We start from the raw sequence: 17,308 nt of genomic DNA on the forward strand, positions 1-17,308 counted from the left end.
TTATGAGAGCCCATGTTGCTCTGATAGTGGCCTTCAGCTCTTCTGAATTGTTGGGTCTGGCGTATTGCATCTTCCTCTTCACAATACCCCATAGATTTTCTATGGGGTTAAGGTCAGGCGAGTTTGCTGGCCAATCAAGAACATGGATACCATGGTCCTTAAACCAGGTACTGGTAGCTTTGGCACTGTGTGCAGGTGCCAGGTCTTGTTGGAAAATGAAATCTGCATCTCCATAAAGTTCGTCAGCAGCAGGAAGCATGAAGTGCTCTAAAACTTCCTGGTAGACGGCTGCGTTAACCTTGGACCTCAGAAAACACAATGGACCAACACCAGCAGATGACATGGCACCCCAAACCATCACTGACGGTGGAAACTTTACACTGGACCTCACGCAACGTGGATTCTGTGCCTCTCCTCTCTTCCTCCAGACTCTGGGAAATGCAAAATTTACTTTCATCAGAGAACATAACTTTGGACCACTCAGCAGCTGTCCAAAGGCGAGACGCTTCTGACGCTGTCTCTTGTTCAAAAGTGGCTTGACACAAGGTATGTGACAGCTGAAACCCATGTCTTGCATACGTCTGTGTGTGGTGGTTCTTGAAGCACTGACTCCAGCTGCAGTCCACTCTTTGTGAATCTCCCCCACGTTTTTGAATGGGTTTTGTTTCACAATCCTCTCCAGGGTGCGGTTATCCCTATTGCTTGTACACTTTTTTCTACCACATCTTGTCCTTCCCTTCGCCTCTCTATTAATGTGCTTGGACACAGAGCTCTGTGAGCAGCCAGCCTCTTTAGCAATGACCTTTTGTGTCTTGCCCTCCTTGTGCAAGGTGTCAATGGTCGTCTTTTGGACAACTGTCAAGTCAGCAGTCTTCCCCATGATTGTGTAGCCTACAGAACTAGACTGAGAGACCATTTAAAGGCTTTTGCAGGTGTTTTGAGTTAATTAGCCGATTAGAGTGTGGCACCAGGTGTCTTCAATATTGAACCTTTTCACGATATTCTAATTTTCCGAGATACTGAATTTGGGACTTTCATTAGTTGTCAGTTATAATCATCAACATTAAAAGAAATAAACATTTGAAATACGTCAGTCTGTGTGAAATGAATGAATCTAATATACAAGTTTCACTTTTTGAATGGAATTACTGAAATAAATCAACTTTGTCATGATATTCTAATTTTATGACCAGCACCTATATATTTTATGAATAAAGTATTCTCAGTATATATATATATATATATATATATATATATATATATATATATATATATATATATATATATATATAATTTTTAATGTAGGTAGATAATTCCGACCTGGTCATTTTAAAAGTAGCTTGCAAGCCGAAAAAGTGTGGGCACCCCTGCCTTAAGGCATCCCGCAGTTGTATTTTCTCCATTAGTTTCCTGATCTCAGTGTCATAGTTGACATAGTGGGTTTGGTGGAGCCATGCTAGATTTATCCCATATGTGACCAGACTTCTCTCATGTAAACATTAACTTATCTAACTAATAGTGTTTGTCCTCCTTCGGTAATAACTAGTGAAACATGAAAGTTCATGCACCTTCTACGTTATAAAATAACAATCAAACAATGGGATGTTGGTGCCTCAGATGTCTTCATTGAGTTCAGATCATCATGCTAGTCACTGACATTGTCATTATCTGACAAAACAGAGCCATGTGGATTTAAACCAAAGTAAAGTGTGAGCCTCACAACCGCCTGCTGCTCAGGAAAATCTCATGGATATGAACTCACTGAATTGAAACGGCAGCACCTCAAGCTTAGAAGAGACCAGCTTTAAGGTGGAAAGGACAGACAACAATAACACGGAAAGAGCATGCACACTACATGACTACACATCCAGAAGGAGGGCATGCAGTCAGGTCTTCGTTGGTCACTGCAAGATCAACCATCCATCCATCCATCCTCTTCCGCTTATCCGAGGTCGGGTCGCAGGGACAGCAGCTTGAGCAGAGATGCCCAGACTTCCCTCTCCCCGGCCACTACTTCTAGCTCTTCCGGGGGAATCCCAAGGCGTTCCCAGGCCAGCCGAGAGACATAGTCCCTCCAGCGTGTCCTGGGTCTTCCCCGGGGCCTCCTCCCGGTTGGACGTGCCTGGAACACCTCACCAGGGAGGCGTCCAGGAGGCATCCTGATCAGATGCCCGAGCCACCTCATCTGACTCCTCTCGATGCGGAGGAGCAGCGGCTCTACTCTGAGCCCCTCCCGGATGACTGAGCTTCTCACCCTATCTTTAAGGGAGAGCCCAGACACCCTGTGGAGAAAACTCATTTCAGCCGCTTGTATTTGCGATCTCGTTCTTTCAGTCACTACCCATAGCTCATGACCATAGGTGAGGGTAGGAACATAGATCGACTGGTAAATTGAGAGCTTTGCCTTATGGCTCAGCTCCTTTTTCACCACAACAGACCGATGCAGAGCCCGCATCACTGCGGACGCCGCACCGATCCGCCTGTCGATCTCACACTCCATTCTTCCCTCACTCGTGAACAAGACCCCGAGATACTTGAACTCCTCCACTTGGGGCAGGATCTCGCTCCCAACCCTGAGAGGGCACTCCACTCTTTTCCGGCTGAGGACCATGGTCTCGGATTTGGAGGTGCTGATTCCCATCCCAGCCGCTTCACACTCAGCTGCGAACCAATCCAGAGAGAGCTGAAGATCACGGCCTGATGAAGCAAACAGGACAACATCATCTGCAAAAAGCAGTGACCCAATCCTGAGTCCACTAAGCCGGACCCCCTCAACACCCTGGCTGCGCCTAGAAATTCTGTCCATAAAAGTTATGAACAGAATCGGTGACAAAGGGCAGCCCTGGCGGAGTCCAACTCTCACTGGAAACAGGTTCGACTTACTGCTGGCAATGCGGACCAAGCTCTGACACCGATTGTACAGGGACCGAACAGCTCTTATCAAGGGGTCCGGTACCCCATACACCCGGAGCACCCCCCACAGGATTCCAAGAGGGACACGGTCGAACGCCTTTTCCAAGTCCACAAAACACATGTAGACTGGTTGGGCGAACTCCCATGCACCCTCCAGGACCCTGCTAAGGGTTTAGAGCTGGTCCACTGTTCCGCGACCAGGACGAAAACCACACTGTTCCTCCTGAATCCGAGGTTCGACTATCCGACCCTCCTCTCCAGAACCCCCGAATAGACTTTTCCAGGGAGGCTGAGGAGTGTGATCCCTCTGTAGTTGGAACACACCCTCCGGTCCCCCTTCTTAAAGAGGGGGACCACCACCCCAGTCTGCCAATCCAGAGGCACTGTCCCTGATGTCCATGTGATGTTGCAGAGACGTGTCAATCAAGACAGCCCTACAACATCCAGAGCCTTGAAGAACTCCGGGCGTATCTCATCCACCCCCGGGGCCCTACCACCAAGGAGTTTTTTGACCACCTCGGTGACCTCAGTCCCAGAGATGGGGGAGTCCACCTCCAAGTCCCCAGGCTCTGCTTCCTCATTGGAAGGCATGTTAGTGGGATTGAGGAGGTCTTCGAAGTACTCCCCCCACTGACCCACAACGTCCCGAGTCGAGGTCAGCAGCGCACCATCCCCACCATACACAGTGTTGACACTGCACTGCTTCCCCCTCCTGAGACGCCGAACGGTGGACCAGAATCTCCTCGAAGCCATCCGAAAGTTGTTCTCCATGGCCTCCCCAAACTCCTCCCATGCCTGAGTTTTTGCCTCAGCAACCACCGATGCCGCATTCCGCTTGGCCTGCCGGTACCTATCAGCTGCCTCCAGAGTCCCACAGGACAAAAGGGACCGGTAGGACTCCTTCTTCAGCTTGACGGCATCCTTCACCGCTGGTGTCCACCAACGGGTTCGGGGATTGCCGCCACGACAGGCACCAACTACCTTACGGCCACAGCTCCGGTCAGCTGCCTCAACAATAGAGGTACGGAACATGGCTCATTCGGACTCAATTTCCCCCACCTCCCTCGGGATGTGGTCGAGGTGGGAGTTGAAGCTACTTCTGACAGGAGGCTCTGCCAGACGTTCCCAGCACACCCTCACAACACGTTTGGGCCTACCAGGCCTGACCGGCATCCTCCTCCACCATCGAAGCCAACTCACCACCAGGTGGTGATCAGTTGACAGCTCCGCCCCTCTCTTTACCCGAGTGTTCAAGACATGTGGCCGCAAGTCCGACGACACGACCACAAAGTCGATCATCGAACTGAGGCCTAGGGTGTCCTGGTGCCAAGTGCACATATGAACACCCCTATGCTTGAACATGGTGTTCGTTATGGACAATCCGTGACGAACACAGAAGTCCAATAACAAAACACCACTCGGGTTCAGATCGGGGGGGCTATTCCTCCCAATCATGCCCTTCCAGGTCTCACTGTCATTGCCCACGTGAGCATTGGAGTCTCCCAGCAGAACGAGGGAGTCCCCAGAAGGTATGCCCTCTAGCACACCCTCCAGGGACTCCAAAAAGGGTGGGTACTCCAAACTGCTGTTCGGCGTATACGCACAAACAACAGTTAGGACCTGTCCCCCCACCCGAAGGCGTAGGGAGGCTACCCTCTCGTCTACCAGGGTAAACCCCAATGTACAGGCTCCAAGTCGGGGGGCAATAAGTATGCCCACACCCGCTCGGCGCCTCTCACTGGGGGCAACTCCAGAGTGGTAGAGAGTCCAGCCCCTCTCAAGGAGATTGGTTCCAGAGTCCAAGCTGTGCGTCGAGGTGAGCCCGACTATATCTAGCCAGAACCTCTCGACCTCGCGCACAAGCTCAGGCTCCTTCCCCTTCAGAGAGGTGACATTCCACGTCCCAAGAGCCAGCTTCTGTAGCCGAGGATCGGACCGCCAATGTCCCCGCCTTCGGCCACTACCCAACTCACACTGCACCCTACCTCCTTGGCCCCTCCCATAGGTGATGAGCCCATGGGAAGGGGGACCCACGTTGCCTCTTCGGGCTGTGCCCGGCCGAGCCCCATGGGTGCAACCCAGGCCACGAGGTGCTCGCCATCGAGCCCCACCTCCAGGCCTGGCTCCAGAGGGGGGCGCCGGTGACCCGCGTCCGGGCGAGGGAAAATGCCGTCCAAATTTTGTATTCATCATGGAGGTTTTGATGAACCGCACTTTGTCTCATCCCTCACCTAGGACCAGTTTGCCTTGGGTGGCCCTACCAGGGGCATAAAGCCCCGGACAACAGAGCTCCTAGGATCATTGGGACACGCAAACCCCTCCACCACGATAAGGTGGCAGTTCGAGGAGAGGGCGAGATCAACCAACAAATGAAAAATAATCCTTGCTGTGGTGGACGGTCAGGGTGCCCCTGTGATGGAAGGACTGGGGGAGAGGACAAATTCAGGGCAATACCTCCCTCGGAACACAAGAGAGCAAACCCCCTGACTTACACCAGGGCCACAGGTTTGGAGTTTAGAAACTCAACCCTGCTGGGGCCTGTGGCCACCACCAAGGGGAACCTTGACTGCAGCACTTCCACCACACTCAGAAGTGCTTTCGGAAGAGGATCAGAGAGCACCTGGAGCACTTCCACGTGACACTAAAATAGGGGCCACCTCACTCCGTTTGAGTAGCCAGAGTCGGGAGGTGAAGGACAAAGCTTGCTTGGAGAAGAGTGGAGGCGGCAGAGAAGGGAAAGAGAGAGAGAGAAAGAAAGAAGTAAAAGAGAAGGGACTGAGCAGTGTTGTGCTAGATAATTGTGTACTGTGCTCTGAAGTGGGGAGTGGAAAATAGAGCTGGCCCAGGAAGAAATAAACAGTGTGGTGTTTTGCACTTGTGTGTCTCTGTGTCTAGGTTTGGGGAGCTGTACGTCCCCGTGGCTTTCCCAATGCCTACAAAACAGGATTCTGTTCTTCTTTAAAACAGAAGCATCAAACTGCTGTTTTCTTTTCCACAAAACAAAAAGAGCATATGTGGGCTTTCTTTCCAAATTTAGAGGGGCCCTCCTCAGCAGTGAATGAAAAATAATTAAATTCAATTTATTTTTATGTGGTGCTCTATGACAGGTTCACAGATAGATACAAATACAAACTTAACAAATCACTAATTTCAGAATGAGTGAACATTGTGACCACCAGGAGGCACAGCAGCACCCCAAACCCGCACACATAACTACACAACCCAGTCCTGGGTTCAAATATAAGGCATCTGTCTATTCCACATGGTACCTCCACATGGATCCCATTTTCTCTTCTTCAGACTGCACAACATTTTTCCTTCTCCTTCCACATCTCCCACGTAGTCTCATCCACCTCTTCCCAACTTTGACCACTCATGCAGAAAACCTGGCTTCTTTCATGTCAAACCCGGGAGTCCTTCTGATGCCACAGCACTACACAATGGAAGCACTGGAAGCTTCAAAGAGGGTACAGTCCCCTGCAGCTCCCACTGGTGGCAATCAAGGACCCCAACAGGGTTAACCCATGGGACTGCAACTCCCAGCTTGCCTTGCAAGTATCTATACAAGTGTTCCACAACTGGAAGGCTACTACTGTGCATATGGGAAAATAAGCCCCTGGGAAGCAGACACCCTCTATTTTTCAGCATAGGCCTACTATCCAGGAAAAGGTACCTGCACTAACCTGGTCAGGATGCCAGTCCATCCCTGTCGATCAAGAACAGCAACATTTATTTCTATAGCTTGTTTTCATACAAATAATGTAGCTCAGAGTGCTTTATCAGATGAAGAAAGAAAAAAGATAAAATATAAAAATAAGACTAGGCAATACTAAGTATCAAAGAATAAAGTAAGAAAGGACAGAAAAAACAAAAAAACAACTCCAGAGAGCTTGAGAAAAAAGCAAAATCTGCAGGGGTTCAGAGGCCACGAGACCACCCAGCCCCCACTAGGCATCCTTTCCTGGCATTGAACCAGCTTCCATCACGGTCAGGATGCCAGTCCTTCCCTGTCTTTCTATTGTGGCCTCCCTTTCCAGCAAGGAGCCAGCTCCCGTCCTGGGCAGGATGCCAGTCCATCCAGCATGGAAATCATAACATAAAGACACAGACAGGACATCGCAATAGTTTGAAACCGAGAAATGGAGTCCTGCAATATCTGTGCGCATTAATTAATTGTTGAACGATGGCCAGTTACATCAAGATGCAGCCTAATATCTAATGAGTGATCCATTTCTGATATCAGTTTTCTTTGCTTTCTTTAAGATTACTGATTACTCAAATGATTCTTGAATTTTGACTCCTCTTTGCTACCGTGTCCTGCATGCACTGTGCTAGGAAAAGCTCAAACCTAAAGTGCAAATGCGTGATAAGGGATAAAAAACAACAACAACAGGTAGTTATCATTTTAATATGGACAATGACCTTCAAGGTCCATCGATAAAATGGAAACTTCAGGCCGGACATGCTAACACACATCCAGGAGTTTAGAGAACACTGCAGGGCCAATTGGTCCATCACTCAGATGGAAACAGGCTTACAGCGTCTGGCATGAACACAATTACTACAAGAAATAATATTTTTTTAGATAATTACATTGAGCATAAACATTTTTTTTAATTTTCTTAAGAAAACAAACCTTAGTGTTGTTATAAAAATTTTAATAATAAGTAAAATGACTGAGGGAACTGCGGTGGGTTGGCACCCTGCCCGGGATTGGTTCCTGCCTTGTGCCCTGTGTTGGCTGGGATTGGCTCCAGCAGACCCCCGTGACCCTGTGTTCGGATTCAGCGGGTTGGAAAATGGATGGATGGATGGACTGAGGGAAGCTGATTAAGAATTTTGTACAACTTCTGGTGGGACTGTGTCACACAGAACCGTAAATGCTAAAACATCACTGCCACTTTTATAAATTAACATTTATGTGTAATAGATACTCAGCATCTTTTGGCTAAAAACAGTAAAACCAAATTTGACGTAATTAGGGATACCCCAGAGAATAGCTGATGAGTGGACTGACCTTCAAAGAACTGCTGCAGAGCTTCATTTTCCCCCAAGACGTCCATCGGCATGGCAGGGCAGAGCTGCTACCTGAAAAAGAAATCCCCTGAGTGTTAGTATGTTACTGGAGTTGGCTGCAATTCTTTGGGTGCGACAGATGGCAAATGTTTAAGTCAGTACTGAGGAGTGAATCAAACTACAAGGAGAGAAATATCAATGTCACAGTTTGGAGGGGTGGTGCTATGTGCCAGCTATGGTGTGTTCCCTGCCCCCTGTTTACCTTGCTTTTTATGTTTTCTTTTTGATTTATTTATTTGTGCTTTTTAACATGTTATTATAATTGTGCATTTTGTATTTAGAGTGTTCTTTTTTATTATTTGATTTAGATGTGTAATATGATGTTCTCCCATGTCCCTTGTGCTTTGTGGGGGGGGGGGAACCCCCAAGAGGCGGAGCCACCATGACATCACCACTCCTGAGACTTCCCTCTGCTTTGTTTAAGCCCAGGAACAAGGGAGCACAGTGTGGTGTGTTGTATTTAGAAGAAATCTGCAAATTTTGAATTGCTTTAGAGTTTGGTTTTTTGGAGTTAACTATTTGTTTCTCTGTTTACTGGTGGGCAACGCATTTTTGCTCTTATTAAGAATTTCTCGTTATTTTTCCTATTTTTTCAGAGATAGATAGATAGATAGATAGATAGATAGATAGATAGATAGATAGATAGATAGATAGATAGATAGATAGATAGATAGATAGATAGATAGATAGATAGATAGATAGAAGAAAATGCAGCAATAGCTGGTGCTTACGCAGAGAGCGTGAACGTCATCTGTAGTGTGCAGTCTTAGTGTTAGTACACAAGCTGTTGTTGAGAAACAGGCATAAGACACCCCCCCTTTTCTTTTACCAGAGTCTCTGGTCCTGTCCTGAGCTGTGTACAGTGTGACCTGATAACTCTATAGCTGTGTATGAAATGAATGAATGAAGCCAGGACTCAATAATTAGCAGAGCGCAACTGTCCTTAATGATCTTATTTACTGCACCCTGTGGCTTCAATTTGTCAATCTTATTTGTGAGGGACCTTGTGTTGGTGAGAAAAATACTAGGAAGAGACCAGCCCTGCAGGCCCGCCGCTTCCAGCTGTCCCTGCACCACCTCTCTCTTGTACCTGTGGAGATGGAGCCCTGATATCTGGCTATGTCTGCTGGGATATCGTGGAAGCGGAGAAACTCAGCTGTAACACTCACAACTCACTGCTTTCAGGAGACTGTGCTGGCTGTAGATGTTATTCCCCCAGCAAAATGTCATTATGATGAACTCATACACAAAAGGACAAAGAAAATGCTAAAAGGATGAGTGCTGAGCCAGTGTGTCTATCGGCGCCGCCATACATTTAATTTCATTATACAGTATTTACATATTGTATTTATTGTTTTCATGTTTTAATCAATTATTTAGAGCATTTAATTGTGTTATTATTACCTTAAATTATGTGTATTTTCTGTTAAAGTTTATCAAAATGAGTATTGTTTAAGGTTTGGGAACGGATTGATTCAATTTCAGTTATTTCTAATAGGGAAAATTGTTTTGGACTTCGAAACAATTTAGAGTTTAAATGGCCTCCTTAAATAAATTAAGTTCAAAGTATGAGGCACCATTGTGTATATATACATGTACATAAACATGTAGAGAAAGGTGGGAGGGAGTTTAAGAGGGCCGAAGTGACAGAGAGGGTGAGGTTCTGAACCTATGAAATGGGATATGTGGGGGATTTAGGGAATAATCTGTTGACAGAAAATAGTGTGTTGGTGATTAGCAGTTCTGTAAAAGTCACAAATTAAAAAGATTTTATAATATGGGTATTTAAAGGGATGTTTAGAGGAGGTGTGAATTAACACCAGATACTGATTTGGGCTTAGAGGTGTTAAAGGCTCATTGAAGCAGCTCAAGGATTGTAATGAGTGCCACAAAGACAGAGAAGTGCAGAGGACAAGGCCTCCCACAGAGCACTAGATGGCAGCCTCCCCTGGGTTACAGTGATTCCCACAGGTCTCCATGGGAGTTGGAGTTTAGCAAAGCCCTCTTAGTTTCTATCTATCTATCTATCTATCTATCTATCTATCTATCTATCTATCTATCTATCTATCTATCTATCTATCTATCTATCTATCTATCTATCTATCTATCTATCTATCTATCTATCTATCTATCTATCTATCTATCTATCTATTCTATCTATCTATCTATCTATCTATCTATCTATCTATCTATCTATCTATCTATCTATCTATCTATCTATCTATCTATCTATCTATCTATCTATCTATTTATTATATAGTGCCTTTCCTTTCATCTATCTATCTATCTATCTATCTATCTATCTATCTATCTATCTATCTATCTAGTCTATCTATCTATCTATCTATCTATCTATCTATCTATCTATCTATCTATCTATCAATCTATCTATCTATCTATCTATCTATCTATCTATTATATAGTGCCTTTCACATCTATCTATCTATCTATCTATCTATCTATCTATCTATCTATCTATCTATCTATCTATCTATCTATCTATCTATCTATCTATCTATCTATCTATCTATCTATCTATCTATCAAAAAATAGGAAAAATAATGAGAAATTCTTAATGACAGCAAAAAGGAGTTGCCCACCAGTAAACAGAGAAACAAATAGATAACTCCAACAAACCAAACTAAAAAAAATGTTAAATTTGCAAAGATTTCTTCTTAATACAACACACCACACTGTTCCTGGGCTTAAACAAAGCAGAGGGAAGTCTCAGGAATGGTGATGTCATGGCCTCCTGGGGTACCTCCCCACAAAGCACAAGAGACATGGGAGAACATCACATCTTTTCAGTTTTGACCTCAGATTTTTCTGACCTTGTTATTCATCTCCCAGTCTCTTTGGCACTCATTAAACTCCTTGAGCTTCTTCACTGAGCCTTTAACATCTCTAAGTCCAAATCTGTATTTGGTGTCAGTTCTCATCTCCTACAAACATCCTTTAGATACCATCTATTATAAAATCTATTTTAATGACAGATGTTTACAAAACTGCTAATCACCAACACACTATTTTCTGTCCACAGATTATTCCCTAATTCCCCCAGATATCCTATTTCATGGATTCAGAACCAGACCCCCTCCGTCACTTCTGCCCCCTTAAACTTCCTCTCATGTTCCTCTACATCTTCTGGTTAACATTCTCTTGCTGTTGCTACTCTCCGTATGTAGCCAAATCCCCCTCCATAATCCCTTTCCCCCATCAAGTCTTCTTCTCATTCATCAGTTTTAATTTCTCTCACCTAGTGGAGGCTTCTTATGAATGTTTCCATTGTACTGCTGTTAGCCTCCCCTGGCCTTACTAATCCTCAGGTCTGGAAGTCATCAAACTGTAATCTCGCCTTTCTAAACCTCTCTGCATATCAGATCAACAGCTCCTTCAGCTCTGCTATCTAAAACTGGTCTCACACTCTGCAGTCCATCAAGGGCTGGTTGGGAGTTGGTCTGTGATGAGATTTTTTTTTCCTTTTTCAGTCTTTTTTTCCCTTCTGTTTTTTCCTTTGCTGCTGGCTCACTTCTATTGGGGTTCAGGTTCCAGTTCTCCTCTCAATTGTATGGTTCTTTATTTTCTCTGTTTTAGTGTACGAAAGGCTGTTTTCATTTCTGATTTTTAATAACATTTCAAAAAATCTGTTGCTACTCCCATTTTCATTTACTTATTGTTTCATTAATAAAAATGTAATCATAAATATAAAAGAAAATCACAGTGCATGTGGTGCAAACAAGAGTATAAAATAGCAACATTATGTTGTCAACATTAGTGATGAGTGAAACAGGCAAGTTTTGCTTCTCATACAGTTTTACATAACTGACACTAAAATTAATTGTACCAGAAATTTTTCAATTGCAAAATGCAAAACCTACTTAAAGGTTTTAAGGGGTCTTTTTGGAAAGGAAAATAAGACATACTGCTCTGTAAAGCTTTGCATAATGCATGTAAACCATCACACACCAGTAAAATCATTTGTATTTGATCTACATTACGATAGACAAGTTTAGTATGTTTTTCATGAATGTGATATCTGAATATTTTCCACATGAAGAAGCACCAAAATACCCCATCATGCAAACTGCTCTGTTTTCCACACATTAAAATGGGAAGCCACCATACTCACCATTACTTAATGACTCCCTATTCCTATTCATTTATTCCTACAGAAAAGGGCGAGGATATAAATTCTCTTAAGTGCTGTGAAGCGTTCAGTTTCTTTCTGTCTTGAACACGGTACTCATGATTTGCAAAGTGGGGGATGTACTACCGGAACAAGTATAACTGCTCAAAAAAATATCTAAACGTAACAAGAAATTAGTCTGGTGACCTTTGTTTTTTTTCACTAGAGATCTTTATTTAAAAAGTAAATTATAGGTAGACGTATGCAGAATTAATGGATGTAAATTGTCAAGACAAGACTAAACAACTTTCTTACTACATTCTAACCAAAATGCTGCTTGTTTCACTTTTTTTGTGGGGAAGAGAAACAAAGAATTATACTGCAAATTCAGTTTTGCCAAAATTGTTTTGCTCATCACTAGTCACCATAATAACATTATTATCAACAAACAGAAAATCAATGTTTCAAATTTCAAAATTGTACAATTCAGAATCCTGACACATAAATAAAGAAAATGCAATGGTAGCAAAATGTAAATGTAGACTCACTGATAGATGAAAGGAACCTACTCAGGTGTGGGAAGCCAATGACAAAGACCAGGTATAAAAGAGAGAGAGGAAAAGAGAGAGAGAAGAAAAGAGAGAGAGAGAGAGAGAGAGAGAGAGAGAGAGAGAGAGAGAGAGAGAGAGAGAGAGAGAGAGAGAGAGAGAGAGAGAGAGAGAGTAGGATAACATCAGGTGACTATATACTTGTGCAACTAGGGGCCCCACCACCCCAGGCCACACACCAACAGGGTAATATAAGAAATATTATAAGTAATGCAATACAGCAATATAAGAACATCATTACAAAACTATAAAAAAATAGGAAGACAAATGATGAACAATAATTAAACTCAATAAAAAGAATAAAGAAACTAGCATTAGGCATAAATACAAACTATAGACAATCAGGACAAAAAAGGAAAGTGATTCATGAAAATAAAATAACAAAAGCTGTAGATGGAGCGTCAATAAGATCCTAACAGTGACACATCTCACATCTCATCTTTATCAGTTTTTCCAATGTCGTCCTATTGAAGTGAACTACCTGAATGAATGAAATGTTGGCACACTGGGATACGTGCAGCACTTAATCAATCTAACCCTACATCTCCTCTTTATTAAGATTACAGAAATCAAATTAAAAACAAAACTAAAGAAAGAGTTCAGTTTCTCCATCCAACTGTGGGCTTTCTACCTCTTAAATTTGATGTACATATTGCACTGTAACAATGTCCACCGAGGAATTGAAATTCCACACCTAGAAATATGCGGAGCTATCTGTGCTGGCCTGTATTGCTACCCACTTCCACGACAGAGGTATGACAACCAGATGCCCTGTAAAATGAACTGGCTGAGTGAACGTAATGTGACACACTGGGATATGTGCAGCACTTTGATCCATCCATCCCACATCTCATTTTCATTATCCTTAGATGCCCTGTACAAATGCAACATTTGAATGAACACAATGTGGCATGGCAGCATGCTGGTGCAGTGGTAGCACTGCTGCCACGCAGTAAGGAGACCTGGGTTTGTTTCCCGGGTCCTCCCTGCGTGGAGTTTGCATGTTCTCCCCGTGTCTGCGTGCATTTCCTCCAGGTGCTCCGGTTTCCTCCCACAGTCCAAAGACATGCAGGTTAGGTGCATTGGCGATCCTAAATTCTGCTTGGTGTATGTGTGTGTGTGTGTGCCCTACGGTGGGTTGGCGCCCTGCCCAGGGATTTGTTCCTGTCTTGCACCCTGTGTTGGCTGGGATTGGCTCCAGCAGACCCCCGTGACCCTGTGTTAGGATATAGCGGGTTGGAAAATGACTGACTGACTGACAATGTGGCATACTAGGATATGGCTGCAGTTTCACCCATCCATCTAACATTCTATTAATTTTTCACACATCAAATTAATATGAATGAAATGGACTGCTCTGGGATACATGGAGCCCTTTAATCCATGAATTCTTTACCTTATATTTATCTTTATCTGATAACTGATAACTGATGTAATATTTTTAGCTTAGTGGAAGAAGTGAAGCACCTTACTCTATCTATCCACATCTCATCTTCATCAAGTCCTCAAATGTCCTTTACAAATGAATTATTTGAGTGAATGAATGTGGTGAAATGATATACAACACATAACCAATCTACTATGTTTCTCATCATCATCTCAAATGACTTGTTGAACTGGACCACCTGAGCAAAACAAATGTGACAAAATGGGTTACATGAAGTCCCTTAATCTATCCATCCCACATCTCATCTTTATCAAGACCTCCGATGTCCCATACAAATAGACCATTTGAGTAAATGAAATGTGGCACACCAGAATGCTGGAAGCTTTTTAACCCTCATGTTATCAACAACTCAAACATTCTAGAGAACTGGAAAAAAGGACAAATGGCAATGGGACCAGGGGATCAAAAGAGTAAATGTAAGGGTAAGGAATTGTCAAATAACTACCAGGAGCTTATTAACAGAAAGTCAAAAAGTACAATGATCATTGAAACCATAAACAAGTCAAAAATAACCTTGTCAAAGCTCAGAATTCTTGCTAATATGTTTTCTAACAAGCTAAGTTCTCTAAGCTAATAAATTCTCTAACAATAAAATATAGCATAAAGCATCACTTTTTTAGCAAAGTTATAATCTTGGATGCCTCCATATACAGTAAACCCATAAGCTCGTTAGCACACCACCATGTTTAATACTTGAAGAGTCAAGGTGTTATGTGACGTGAGTTAGATGGTTGATAACCCAGCCTAGCAACCGTAAAACAACATGGTGGGTGCCATCAATAAGAAAAGAGATGCCACTTGTGTCACTTTTCAAAAATGTCATTTCAAAAATTAATCAGTAGCACAACAAACAGCCATACAGTGTAACGTACATAAGAAAGCCCTGCAGATTATGACAGTATACTAGGGTACTGTGTTGGACCTGACAAATGAGCAAGTGTCCAGTTTGGAGAGAAATGACAGAGAGATGGCAGCATAAATATGAAGACAGAAACAAGGTCATAAGATGGGCAAAAGGTTTTTACTCTGGGAAATCAATACACCTGAGAACCCAAATATAAAGTGACAAGGAAACAAAGCAACAGGTCTTAACATTAAATTCTTCCTGGAAAAGTCTTAGGTTTTCTCTAACACTAGATGGAGTGAAGAAGAGTAACACAGATCTTGTTTTTTTAATCCAATAATAAGATACCGGAAGTTGTGTGTCACCCTATTAAAAGATGTCGTTGCAATAACATAACATGTACCCAGCACAAGCTGGTAGTAACCTGAGGCTGTGGCTAACATCAAGATGACCATGGCCATTAGAAAACACTGCTAATACCCATAGACGAAACAGTGTTGTGGTGATGTGAATTGTAATTACAAATAGGAATTAAACAAACAGAACTATTGACAATTGTAGTTTTCCAAATACCCAGAAAGCAATCATGACACCTACTGTATCTCGTCTTCATCAGCATCTCACATGTTCTTTTGAAATGGATCAAGTTAATGAATGAAATATGTGATATGTTAACTCATCCAGAATCATGTCCTGTATAAAAGGACTGTTGGAGTGTATGAAATGTGGCATACTGGGATATGTGCAGCACTTCACCAATACAGCCTCACACCTCACCATCATCAACATCACAGATGTTCATTTGAATATAAACTACAAGAAAGGGTGTACCTCCTCTATCCAGCTAAAGGCCTGCCTGCATCATGAAGAGCGCACAAGGCAGTGCCCCATTATAATGACCACCCTAACAATTCAGATTCATCATTGACAATGCTGTAGAGCGCTCTCATGCCCATCAAGTGTACCCACTTCCACGAAACACCTCCGACACATCATCTGGAGCAGTCAACCCAAGATCTGGAGGGTTAAACTGAGCTATTCGGTGATGTTATGTTCACAAGTGTCATTTGCCACAACAACGGCTCAAGGGTAGGAGACAACTTCCACAGTGGTCAGCTGAGCCACCACATGAAGAAGCATCACAACAGGCACTGCTGACCTCAGTTGAACAGAACAGACCCACTTCCATTAAAGGGTTAATGTGGCACTTATTTCAGTTTCAGTAAATTGTCATTTACAATAAAAAATTTGACAAAAGTGCTTCAAGAATAGAGGTGGGTAGCAGCATACTAATATATTTTATTCTATTTTCATGTGATATAGCATTTTTCACTCTGATAATGAAATAAAAAGCACTGCTCACCGGCCAGTGAAGGACAAGCAGGTTTCAAGACCGGCAACTGGAATTTCCGATGTCTTTATGACACAAGGCAAATGTCACTTAGTAATAAAGGCTCTTTGCTCAAAGGCTACCAGGTTAAATCCCACTGCTGGCTCCCATTTACACAGGTGTTCATATAAGGTAACAACCGTGAAAGGTGTGATACAAACCAGCAGTGTGACTCCAAGTGAAAATTGAACCCACCAGTGTCACCCAGCCACATACCTCTTCCCAAGCTGCTTTTCTGTGCCACAGTCTCCGTCAGCGTCTTATTTCCAGTCTATGGAGTCTTCAAGGTGTCATCCATGGTGAGTGGCTCCGGCCTTCTCGTTTTGGTGTCCCCTCCTCCCCCGTCGTCAGATCATTTCTGGATCTCCAGGGGTTCACAAGCCTCTTTTATTTCCTATTTCTCTCTTCTTTCAGTATGAAGAAGACAACAAAAAAAAAAAAAAAGAGAAATGCCGAAGCCAAGCCTAGTTTACTTTTCTGGAGACCTTTGTCCCCTCGACGCGCTTCCTCTTCTGCAACACAACAGGCACCCACGCAAGCGTGCAGGGAGGTGTGAATCCAGCTTTATTGTCCTTAGTCCTTGGGCACTGGGTCATGGAGCGAGCAAGGAGTTGCGTAATGGGAAGGCACAGGCACCTGTCATGCTGCAGGCACTGAAGCCACCTTCATATATGGGAGGATTTAGCGGAAAGCAGCTCACCTGCAGCAGAGTCCGTCCATCCATCTGTGTCCTTCTCTTGTTGTGAGGGGCATACAAGCAGTCCAGACTTAGAACACCCTGCTGTAACATGGTTCTCAGTCAATTCACCAGATTCACTACAATTCCAGCAGAAGGCATTCCACTCCTACTGCAGGGTCCCTTTGATTCAGGGTGGGCAGGAGGCCTGTGTTGGAGAGTAGGCCC

At 43.7% G+C, this 17,308-nt stretch overlaps 2 protein-coding genes across 2 annotated transcripts in view; one reads left to right on the top strand and one right to left on the bottom strand.

The window, feature by feature from the left end:
* LOC114666874 (myelin regulatory factor-like protein) overlaps positions 1–16,913 on the bottom strand; it is a 117,572-nt gene extending 100,659 nt beyond the window's left edge. The window contains exons 1-2 of the mRNA XM_028821911.2: positions 16,621–16,913; positions 7,931–8,001 (exon numbers count right to left, since the gene is read on the bottom strand). Of these exons, the coding sequence (XP_028677744.2) occupies positions 7,931–7,982 (52 nt within the window). The 5' untranslated portion in view covers positions 7,983–8,001; positions 16,621–16,913. The remainder of the gene's footprint in view (positions 1–7,930; positions 8,002–16,620) is intronic.
* LOC114665320 (gastrula zinc finger protein XlCGF57.1-like) overlaps positions 1–17,308 on the top strand; it is an 895,535-nt gene that overhangs the window by 693,900 nt on the left and 184,327 nt on the right. The gene's annotated exons all lie outside the window — the stretch shown is intronic.

This window comes from Erpetoichthys calabaricus, chromosome 1 (genome assembly GCF_900747795.2).
Source record: "Erpetoichthys calabaricus chromosome 1, fErpCal1.3, whole genome shotgun sequence".
NCBI lineage: Eukaryota > Metazoa > Chordata > Cladistia > Polypteriformes > Polypteridae > Erpetoichthys > Erpetoichthys calabaricus.